Genomic DNA, 12,311 nt, shown 5'->3' with positions numbered 1-12,311 from the left:
GACGAAGTGACAGGCGGGTTTTCACGTCGTTTCTTCATAAGCCTAATGTCTCTTCCGAAAGCTTTGATTTCTTGCCCTTACGCTGCATGTTACAGAATCTCGAACCTTCCTCCCTGAGGATCCGAACCACATATTCGTGGTTCTGGTTAACGTCTGTTGTGGTTTCCACGGCGGCAAATCGGTTCTCCAAATTTGACTGGAACGTTTCGGATCCTGTCATGGTTTGGAGCAGTGTTAGTCGGAGCCTGGCCTTCATCAGACGGAAACGTTCGGCCTTGAAGTTGATATTCAGAGAGCCTCGGACAAGTCGGTGATCGCTACCGGTATGAAACCTATTGATCACGGAGACGTCTCTGAATATGTGCTTCTTGTTCGTCATGATGAAGTCAATCTCATTTTTAGTCATAGTGTCGGGGCTTCGCCACGTCCACTTCCTTTGGGGCTGCTTTTGAAAAGGAGTTCATCAAAAGAGCCCCTCGCGTTCGAGGAAGTTGACGAGCATTTGCCCCTATGATTCCTGCTTCCAAATCCATGGGATCCTACTGCCGATTCGCCGCAAGTCTGTACTCCCACTTTAGCGTTAAAGTCCCCCATGACAACGGTGTAATGGGTCTTTGTAGTGAAGTGGAGGGCCCTTGATATATCATCAAACATATCCTCCACTTCATCGTCTGAATGTGTCGAGGTCGGTGCGTACACTTGCACTACCTTGAGGCTATACCTGTCGGTGAGCTTTATGATAAGGTACGCTACCCTGTTCGACACACTAGACACCTCCACAACGTTATCAGCTAGGGACTTATTAACCAGAAACCCAACGCCACCTTGGGATTGTTGGTCTCCCTCGGAAGTACATTAGGTGACCTGATTCGAGGGTTATGGTGTCCTCCCCTCTTCGAACTTCACATAACCCTAATATGTGCCACCTAATCTTCCCAAGTTCCACCTCGAGTTGCGCCAGATGCGAGTCAAGCCGTAGCGTGCGGCCGTTGTACGTCGCCAGAGTCAGTTTTGTTTGGTGGCCTCCCGTAACCCGGAGATTCTTCGCACCCCCTGCCCCGCCGTAACCACGGTCGCCACCGTGACCGGGAATAGCGGGACTGCCGGGAACTAGGGGCCGTGGCTTTTTTGTGCTGCTCATGGAGGTATTTAGCCTACTGCTATCACGCTGGCCAGACGGGTTGATAGAGGGTTTTTTTCGAGTTTTCCTTCTCTCGCACTAGTGTTCGGTGCAATTGTCTCCATTAGTCGACTTCTACGACACCCACTGGAAGAAGGGGTAGCGACATATGTATTCTTAAGCCGTCGCTACACGGCATACCAATAATACCCAAAAGTTAATAATGAACGGAATTTATTTTGACAATGGACATGTACTGTTTAATTTACACACCATTTGCTGCAAAAAATCTCGGAAAATTTCATTGTTTTTACCGAGTAAACGCAGAACATAAATCATTGCGTGGCATATTACTGCATAATTCTGCTTAAAAATGTTTGTTAATACAACTTAAATTAATGAGAATTTCCATTTAATTTAGTATAGTGTATTTTCAGGTCGATATGTTCGTTGAAAATTGAGAAGAAATGTACTGGTCTGTCTCTAAGGACTATTAAAGTAGTGGTGTCCTTAGCTCTGCTGGTCTGTCTCAGGCTGGCCCTATTGCAAGGAACGTGGCCTTCTTTTTCGCCTCAGGATAATCCTGCTGCATTTCATCCTAGTTTTTTTGTAAGGTAAGTTACATTATCTTCATATGTAGTATTTTTGCGAGTATTTCTTTTTAACATTGATTCTCTTTTGTGTGTAGTTGTCTCTAGAATATTGTGCTTAATTTTCTTGCTGTCAATCAGAACAATATACCTAAGTAATATGATTTTGTGCATATTTAAATTAAAAAAACCACGTTCGAAGTATTTTATTTAAACTAAGTTACTGCAATCAATGTACCTATCAATATTCGCAAGTGTAATCTAAACAGCAATAATTAACCTGAGTTTTTTGTCGCCATTACTTATAGAATCGAAAATTATAATTTTCAATAGATTTTCACCCAAATTATTTTTTCTAGATTGCTGACCTTCTGCTACTTAGCAGCGTTCAACTGGTGGTTGCTCCTGTGCCCGTGGACATTGAGCCACGACTGGCAGATGAGCTCGGTGCCTCTCATCACCAGCGGCTGGGATCCGAGAAACTTGCTCACTTGTGCGGCTTTTGGGGCTGTGCTGTTACTGTGTTATCGGTTTATTGCGGATTTAGAAGTAAGTATAGACATTGCCAAGCTTAGTATTTTAACCATCGTTTTCACTTGTCTCGAGGGAATTCCTTACCATATCTACAATGAAAAGTAGTCTAAGTTATATGTTACTTTTATTTTGAACAAGTTGTCACGGTTTTTATGACATGCCAAGAGAACTATAGGTTATAATTGAAACTTAAATGTCGTCGAGATTTGATCATTAGCCTAATTATGTAAGCCTCACAGACAAACAGTTGCTTTATCATGCTTATTATTGGTAGATACTTAAACCTTTGTTCTATATTATATCTTGTGGAGGTTCCATGTCCTTGAAACTTTAATTGACAAACTTACTTATTATGCTTTAATTTTCCCTCATAGGTACAAAAACACACGCCAGCAGTCATAGGGCTGCTGCTCATGGTTCTTCCGTTCGTGCCTGCCAGCAACCTACTCGTCACAGTCGGTTTTGTGATCGCCGAGAGAGTGCTTTATATACCCAGGTACTATATTTCATTATATAGCTAGCAGCTGGTGTAGCGATTAGTTTCAATTTGCTGTATTTTGTTATCGATTTTATTATACAAATAAAAAAAAATCCGCGCTATCAATATTGCTAAGTCTGAATGAATCGAAACATTTATGTCCAGGCAGATACCTCTAAGTAATAAATTCATCAATATGCTAATCCTACAACTTTATCGATAACTCCATTTTATCATTACGGACCTCAAAATGTAAAATGCAAAATCTAACCCCATTCTCTCTTGCAGCGTGGGTAGTGTAATAATAACAGCATATGGAGTGCAACTGATGTGGTGTTCCAAGCCTGGCACTAAGATGTTCCTAGCCATTGGTTTAGCAGTGCTGGCTGCCAGTGGAGTCGCGAGGACTCATAGGAGGAACGCCGAGTGGAGGGACAGAGCTACTCTCTTGAGGTAAGTATTTATACGACATCATCTCGTAACGCTATATTGATGGAGCAGCTTTGTCAACTATTCATCCTTTAGATCAGGCGCCAATTGCCGACAAGACCCAGTCAGGTTTACTTTTTTGTAACAGCCTTTTTATCGTCCCACTGCTGGGCACAGGCCTCCTCTCACACAGAGAAGGATTGAGCAATAAAAGTCAGGTTTACTATTAAGAGAAAAATCAAAAAAAATACTTAAAAAGGAAATGAAGCTCAGGTTTCAGAATTACGGTCTTAATCACAAAAACAAATACTTGGCACCATATAAAATTGTATTTAACAGGTCAGGAATTCTGTTCCGACATACTTTAGTGTGGCCTGTACATTGGACAGTATATACAGTATATTGGTCTGAGCATGTGCCTATGCTCAGTCCAATATACTGTACCTATCAATCTAGTCTTTTCGTGTTGCCAACTAGGTTAGGGGGATGATATACTGCCATGCAATCCCGTGCCAGATGGACGCATCTGTAACCACGTGCATCAACGCAATGTCAGTATATATGCATCGGAGAGCACGTAAATGTCGGTCCTGCGCCTGATCTCTTTCCGGTCGTGTCGGATTGCCGTCCCATCGGGTTATGAGAGTGAAGGAATAGGGAGTGCACCTGTGTCTGCGCAACTACTCGTGCACTATAATATGTCCTGCACAGCTGGCTGATCTCCTTAAATGAGAACAGCCGCCGTGGCCGAAATCGGCCGTAGACGCCATTACATTTTGCACCATGCATTGTGTATGCTACTGTAAAATTAGAAACATAGCATAGGTGGGACTATAATCTGACTCGCGAGATTGTTAATGTCAAAAATGCAACCTACTCGAAACTGGCATTTAACTAATACCTGTTTACCACTGTGTAACCTGTGTTAAAAGGGAACTATTTCCCCCACCCGGAAAACAAATAGTCTATAGCCTTTCTTGAAAATATGGACTCGCGGTCGAGTAGGTCAAACAAACAAACTCTTCACCTTTACAATATTAATTATAGACAAAGGGTTACCATGATAATTACTGGATTAAACTATAAATCGACTGCCGCAAGCATAATAAATGAATCGATAACAAGACAAATTACCAATAGATTTCCTTTCCAGCTTAGAACTTCTACGAAGACATTAAACAAAATAGCCTGTTTACCCCCAGTTCCATCATCATTAAAACTTGACCATCCACCTTCCTTCTACATCAATATATCTATTAATAACAAACTACGGTAGTTCACAATTACCAGCTATTTGTCTAGACTTGACCTTCAAACTTATCGGACGCTAATAGTAAAGGCCTTAAGCACTAAAGTTTGGAACTTGAATACTATGTAATTGGTGGTAAATTGTTACTTTATAAGCCGCCTATTTGTCAGTTTTAGAGGCCCGCACTGCCGGCTAAATTGTATGTCGACAGTTGGACGGATGGTTAGTTAACATATCCCGAGGGCATCCGGGCAAGAAGTAGCCTACAGCTGTTCTTGATAACTGGACTCTAAAAGAATTTTTCACTTTCTTAAGGATAAATTCGTGTCCGATTTATTTATGAATTAAATGAGTAGTTACCGGTAAAGTATGCAATTCCCTTAGTTTATGTGAAATTATAAATCTGAAGAATTTCAACGTACTAGTTTCAGGAACCACTGCACTGGTCCGACTTGATTTTGTTTTCAGTTTGAATAGCCCATTTACCAAGGAAAACTATACAGTATTTTTTATCCGGATGCGCGAAGTAATACCCACAGGATACGGGAAGAACTATTGGTGGACAGTTAATTCTAAAGGATTATAAAAATGTATGTTTCGATACAACTACACCTTCTATGCACTTCACAACATCCAACAAACTGAGATATCTTTCACGACGGTAATTTCATAAAATACTCCATGGATATAATGAAATATCGGCTATATTAAATTCTGTTGCGGGTTTATGAGTCCATTCAATTTTCTATAGAAGCCGTTTTAGAACTTGTTTATGGTGAATTGAATGTGTTCGGGCTATTTCGGACGATGTCGGGTCATTCCGGGTTATGTGAGGTTAAGAGGTTTATTTAATAGAAATACTGGTGAGATGCCGTGTTTTTATTGCGGTGGTTTATTCACTTATGTTCCATTCATTTAATGGATTAAATACAAATAGGAGCGCTTGGTTTGTTTAATATCATTTTTAATATGCTTTTGATCGACCTTTATGTATGTATTTAGCTCTGTAATGGAATCTAAGACTCCAAAATATGTAATTGGGAAAAATTGAGGCAGATAGAACTGTATTTAAATTAGTGTTCTATAATGACTTTTGCAGAGTGCGCTAGAATTAGTAACGTTTCAATCAGCTAATGGTTTTTCATACAGCCCTAAGAGACAAGTAATTTACTATAAATACTATAAATAGATTTATCGAAATAATGTTTGTGTAGATACGTGATAGATATGTGTAGATATTTTTTTCAGAGCACATATGTAGATATCTATTATGTGCTCTGAAAAAATTAGGGATGCGTTGCCAAGATTAATTTACCACTACGTCAGATTTCACCCAAATCGGTTCATCCAATGTATCCCGACATGTTCGCAGCAAAATAAACTGAATTACTCGCAACAAAGCAACACAGAATCCGTTTAACATTTTCAGTATCAATTTGCTTCAAATACCAGCACCTTGTGTCTTGTATAAACGATACCTGTGAAACCAAAACTTCCCACCTGTTTTAAATAGTTCTAACTTGAGTATGCGAGGGTGTACACTGCAGCTCCCAGCAGGGTGGTCAGTCGTTATCCTCAAGCAAAGTTTTTGGCTCCAAAACTGAATGCATTCCGAGTGAAGATAAACTTCCACAACGACTCCTTCAGTCGAACGTTTTAGGTCTCGCCTCTTGTTTGAATGGATCCCATAGATTCAACGTTAAGCGAACTTAACTCATAAAGTACAAATAGATTTCGCAGATATTGACTTCGCAAAATTATCCTTTGTTCCAAGTCTCTTTGTAAATGTATTTATAAGCAAACTTGATTTACATTTCAATGCTTGAGATTCTACTTAATCTCTTAATCACCCGAAAGGCGACACCTCCTTGGAGATCGGATTGCGTCGCGCTACAACCAGCCAATTATACCTGAACTTACGTTTCATTTTGAATAAACATTTCAGAATAAGTACTCGATTTTTGAATATGCGTGATTCATGGGTACCAATCTCGGACCCAAACGATCTAAACCCCACCACCATTAGTAAAACAAACACAATTTCGCCCACAAATCGTTTTCCCTATACACTAATAACTTTCACGGTGAAACACCTCGAAATTTTCATTTCCAAAAACATTAAAGAGAAATATATTAAACATGACACAAAATGGTAACCACGATTTACAAGTCTTGCAATATTCGCTCTACGGTCGCCGCATTCGCGCGTAAATTACCTCCAAATGTGTTTTGTTTGTTACAGGGCGGATTTAGTGACTTTGCCGCAGAACGCTAAACTGCACTACAACTTGGCGAACTTTCTACGCGAGACAGAGCAGCAAGACAGCGCCATCAAACATTACAAAGAAGCTTTGAGGTAACAAAGCCGTTTGCCTTAACGCGAACTATTGCGGGCCGAGTTCGCGAACTTTATTAAGCTATTCGTCATGTATGCGAGATATTTAACCCGAGAGTTAAGCTTCAAGCAAAGCTAACTTTATCTCGAGCTAATTTTCGCTGAAATAATACAAGTATGTTTTCTGAAAATGTTTTAGCATATTGTGGGAGCTCGGTTACAGTATGTGGTCCGTAGTTCCGTACAGATTGCATTGTTGTGTAAATGCACAGTGCAATGTGTGAGCCTCTTGCAATTGTTGGGGTGCAATCAGATTGCATGTCAATCGCCTTTGATTGCCTTGAAGTAGCCTCCCGTAGTCACCGACTATTGTGGATTGCTGAAGACCGGACTGCGATTGAATGGACAACGTATTTTGTTGGCCTTTGTTGTAGCGTTAGCTATCTAAATACTGATGTAAACCAAGCAATAAATCTCGGATTTCCAGTGAAATTAAGATTTACCTTTTCACGTTATAAAACACTAGATATTTTATGTTTTGATTAAGATAATTAAAAAGCCTTTTAAATAATGAATGTTTTGCCCTGGTAATAAAATAATTAATGTCTACGAATCAGAAAGAGATGTAGATTGCAATTGATCGATTTAGTTTGAAGTAGGTTTTGCTGAACATATTAATATTGTGACGGCATAGAATGAAATGTTTTATTCCATAGAGGCAACATAGAAACAAGTGTCTTAAAATTTAATAATATTGAGAAATTATGTGATAAATTCTTCCCCTAGATTATGGCCCACCTACGCGAGCGCTCACAACAACATTGGCACCCTAGTCTCAGGGATGGACAACGCCGAACACCACTTCTTACAAGCCATCAAGTTCAACAAGTACCACGTGAACGCACACTACAATCTTGGCAAGCTTTATAAGTGAGTAACCCGTGTTTATACAGTGTTTGTATATGTGTATGTGTGCGTGTGTCGTAATCATGGAGAACATAATGACTAGCAGAGATGTCATAACGCACAACGCTTAAGAAAATAGCACGCCAAAATACGGGTTTTTAGGAGAGAGGAATGTTACTAGCTCTGCTCTTACATACCTTCTTTAGAACTCGCCTATTATTTTCAAAATAAAATTACCAATCAAGACCAATCAGAAGGGTCGATATTGATTTGACAACGAAACCGAAAGCCTCGTTGGTTTATTACCTGATCACCCCTATTGTACTTTAGTTGACCTTCAAGAAGGTACCTGACCTACCTTCCCTATGGCATCTCCGTTATCTTTACTTGCTCTGTGGTTTACACATTGTTTTGTATGTGTGTGTGCCATAATGAAGATAGGTTCTAGACTAAGTGATGGAGTGAGTTGTAAAGTTTTGAAGTGTTCATATGAATTATGGACTATGTTTGAACGGAATATTGACGTCGAAGGACGATATGTGGGCCAACATACAACACTTATGAACTCTATGTAAAATATGATACGACTACAAGATAAAGATACTTTGTTTTTTGTAAAAACATGGTACAAAGCATGGTTGTTATAATAAGTAGTATCAACTCATGTTTTGCCTTAGGGTGCTTACAAACAACCTGTTTCTTTATAAGTGAGTGAATAGGATTGTATTGAAATATTATACCTGCACTGATCGGTACCTACCCGTACAGGTTTGTCTGTACCGGAAACCTGTTTCTTTATGTAAGCACCCTTATGATGGCGTAGTCACACTGAAGTCATCGTGTACAACCACTTTTATTTTTAAGTCGGTAAAGATAGTCAATAGCCAGTACTGAAAATTTTTAGGCACACAGAGACGGACATTACTCTCTCATTTTGCAAAATCTTCTTGCCTATGTTTTAAATAATAAATTCCTCTTCTCCTTTTCTAAATATCCATAAATTCTAGGAAAAGTGGCCGAACGCATCAAGCGGTATCAATGCTAGAGAAGTGCATATGGCTGCAGCCTCGCTTCGTGCAAGCTCACGTGGAACTGCTCACGATGAAGACTGAGAATGAGAAGCAGGGCATACTCAGCAGGCTGGTGGATCTGGAGCCTGGGAACTGGGAACATTATGTGCTTTATGGTGACTGGTTGAGGAGTAGAGGTGAGTGGAAACTTTTGGAGGAATTTTGAGATGGTGGAAAATAAATTATTGTGCTTGTTCTTTTGGGTGACTGAGATTTAAAAAAATATAGTTGTATAATTTCTTCTTATTTATTTCTTATTTTTTTAATACCTTTGGAATTTAGTGAATAGAATGAAAAGATATAATGTGGTTTAAATGAATTCTTCATTGTATTACGAATATTTCTCTCATAGTTCAAATTTAAATCGTACTGGCCAAAAAAATACAAAGAGAACATAATCCTTAGTGTGTTAATTGGCTCAATTTAGACTCCAGCGTTTTTTTACTTTTTACTGCCTTAGTTTTTTACTGCAAAACCGTATTGTCCAATTTAACTTCTGAAAAGTATTTCCTAAATGAAATTCTTTTGACCAGGTTTACCAGCGCCAGCAGCAAAATACTACCTAGAAGCCACAAGACTGAGTTTTAGGTATCGAGGAGCAGAACGTAACGTGAGAGCAGATCTAATATCCTTCAGATATACTGCGCTCATGTACCGGTCACTAGGACAGAAGTCTAGGACACTACAGTTATTAACAAGGTTAGTGATAACTATCCTTTTGAGCAGACTATCCCATTTCACTTACCATTTACTGTACTACATATTTCGAGTAACTATCCCTGAAGTTAAAATTTTTTCACTATCCTGAACTATCCTATCTAACTATCCGACAGCTCTATTGAAATCTAATTATACTGATTCTTTGAAAATCCCCGGGAAAGAGGTACTTGGGAAAATTACAAGATAGATGAAGAACAAGAGCTCTAATTAGCATAATCCCTTTTTAATAATCTCTTTATAAAAAATCTAACAAGGTTAAGAAAAACTATTTCTAATCTCAACATAGCGATGATTAAAATTTCAATTCTTTTCTGCAGACTCCGCTTTTTTCTGTTCAATTAATTAAGGTATTATATTTAAATTCTTTTGAGATTTTATTTTTAATAAATCTTAATCATTTCAATTTTGCTTGTTGACTATTACGCTCTTTTATTTTAATTAAAGACAAATTAAAACAAAATGCTGATGGAAAGCCATACTGAATGTTTACATATATCTGACTGAAACTAGCGCAGAATAAGAATGTGTTGTGGCGTTACTCATGGCGAACAGCTATACCGATTCACGTGTAATTTTATTTGAAGAAATTAGAACTGCAGCTATTTACACATTAATCATAGATAGTTCTCTTGCAACTCTTACGACACCGAAATACAGCTCGTCTGATATTATACGTATCTACTTTTTTTTAAGCCAGAACTGTACCACTGCTGGGCAAAAGCCTCCCTATTTTGTCGTCACACCTCTCGATCCTTTGAGTGTACCTACAAATTAGTCTTGTAGACGTCCAGGTCATCCCGCCATCTTTTCCTGGGCATACCTCGTCTGCGGTCGCTGTCTTGTGGTATCCAAATGTCATCTAGAGGTATTTTCTTATTTTGTTATAGGCTTTTCTTATTGTCCCACTGCCCCCCTCTCACACGAAGAAGGATTCAGCGTATTTAATTTCTAATACAAATTAATATTATGTACCTATAGGTGGCATACATGGCGCCGAGGCTGGCCAAGCGCGGCCGCTGCGCACATGTACTTAAGAGACTGGAGACTCAAGATGGAGTTGGAGGGAAGAGCGCAATTATATTCTAAGGCTGTCAATCCTACTGTAAGTTTAAAGCACATTATATCTATACTAATATATTAAAGAGGATTTTTTTGTTTGCATCTTAAAGGTTCCGAATATTTCACCGTTGGGAAGCTACAGTATCTCTGAGTCATGTTTTATCCAAAGGTTATCCGGGTACAGGTAGTAGCCCCCACGGAACGCGAGTAAAACTGCGGGAAAACTGCGTAGTACATTCTAAATTTCTGTGGAGCCATAAAAAAAAAACTTTTTTAAAGTGGAAAAAAAGAACAAATTTTCTAACGTTACGTACGCCAATATACATAATTAATGCCTTCCCCCTGTATAAACATACCAACTCGTAATACCTAAATGTTGGCGTCATATAGTCTGATCAATAGAACTTTTTAGTTTAGTAACGATGAGTCATAGCGCTCAAGCTACATTGTCTTCGCTACAAACTATTAAACTCAAATTACTAATAACTTGAAATTCGACATTTTAGTGTGTAGTACATAATAAAGTTTAACGTAGTACATTGTTGCTCAATGTTGGTACATTTGAGAGGTATAATATACTATGTTGCTTTCAATAAAGCAGTTAAGTCAATAGAAGTGTCGCTTCTGCTAAGATAGTAGGAAGACGCAGGTGGCTACCTCGTAGATAAAGCTATATTATATTAGAGAATAAACTAAGTTAGTGTACTTACAAAGAAATACCTACATTGATTTTATAAGTGACTAGCTGATCCCGCGAACTTCGTATCGTTTAAACCTTCCCTGGAACTCTACAAACATTTTAAAACCAAAAAATGCGAAATCGGTCCAGCCATTCTCGAGTTTTAGTGAGACTAACGAACAGCAATTCATTTTCATATATAAGAAGATAAATTCCCACTATGAAGTAATGGGGTGATATTCAAAATTAATATTAATAGCAATATTTTGGATGAGTTTATACAACCTGTACAACACAACACAACTTTATAAATTGAACAATCAAAAGCGATAAAATAAAAATACAATAATAAAATCAAATTCTTAATTTTTGCGAATGACTACATTCTGCTTCATAATAGAAGTTTCTAAATCTAAAATTCTTCCACAGAAATCAACAAAATGCTTCGACCACACACAACTAGCTGTCGGTCCAAAAGAAGAGCGAATACCGCAAAAAGAAGAAAAAAATAAAACAGTGAACACAAAAAGTGTGACCAAAACGTCAAGTGATAAACCAGACAGTGACAATAGATCGTGTGGGACCAAAAAACGTGACTTATCAGTTTCTTCGCAAATAAAAACTACACACAACAAATCTGAGATTGGCCTGAAAGATAAAAAGTGTACCTTGCATAGGAAAGATAAGAAAAAGGCAAACGGTGTTATAGGAACTATGGGTGCGCCTTTGGTTGAACATATACTTATGAAAACGTATTGATTTGGTCGCTTTTTCATGAGTTTAGGTGAGCAATTGAGACTGGCTACTAATAAAAAACAAAAGATGTGTAAAGAACATTCTAAGTTTGAATATTTTTAAAGATTTTTGGGAAAAAATGAGAGTCTTTTTGGTGCAAGTCTCGGTTGCTCATCTATTAATAAGGACTAGAATTTGATACCTCAATTGTTTTAAGTGACGAAACAGTGAGTGAAACACGTGAATCTCTATCCAATGGAATGGCTCTTGCGAGTTTGTACTTAGCAAATGTGTGTGATACGTAAATTGTGACAACTACTACTAAATCTTTATGTTACCTTATCCACGCTTAGATAATACTTTTTCTGATGAAAGTACGAGTATTGATTACTAGTTCAAAGCAACAT

At 38.3% G+C, this 12,311-nt stretch overlaps 1 protein-coding gene across 1 annotated transcript in view; it reads left to right on the top strand.

The window, feature by feature from the left end:
• The window catches only part of LOC110374217 (protein O-mannosyl-transferase TMTC1), a 113,760-nt gene extending 101,770 nt beyond the window's left edge, over positions 1-11,990 (top strand). Inside the window, exons 6-15 of the mRNA XM_021331827.3 lie at positions 1,558-1,734; positions 2,070-2,259; positions 2,619-2,740; positions 3,011-3,175; positions 6,643-6,756; positions 7,522-7,665; positions 8,649-8,848; positions 9,245-9,410; positions 10,410-10,533; positions 11,599-11,990. Coding sequence (XP_021187502.2) covers positions 1,558-1,734; positions 2,070-2,259; positions 2,619-2,740; positions 3,011-3,175; positions 6,643-6,756; positions 7,522-7,665; positions 8,649-8,848; positions 9,245-9,410; positions 10,410-10,533; positions 11,599-11,928 — 1,732 coding nt within the window. The 3' untranslated portion in view covers positions 11,929-11,990. The remainder of the gene's footprint in view (positions 1-1,557; positions 1,735-2,069; positions 2,260-2,618; positions 2,741-3,010; positions 3,176-6,642; positions 6,757-7,521; positions 7,666-8,648; positions 8,849-9,244; positions 9,411-10,409; positions 10,534-11,598) is intronic.
• Positions 11,991-12,311: the final 321 nt, after the last annotated feature.

This window comes from Helicoverpa armigera, chromosome 10 (assembly GCF_030705265.1).
Source record: "Helicoverpa armigera isolate CAAS_96S chromosome 10, ASM3070526v1, whole genome shotgun sequence".
Taxonomy (NCBI): Eukaryota; Metazoa; Arthropoda; class Insecta; order Lepidoptera; family Noctuidae; genus Helicoverpa; species Helicoverpa armigera.
The sequence above is the reverse complement of the archived record's forward strand: the minus strand, read 5'-3'. Positions and strand labels throughout refer to the sequence as shown.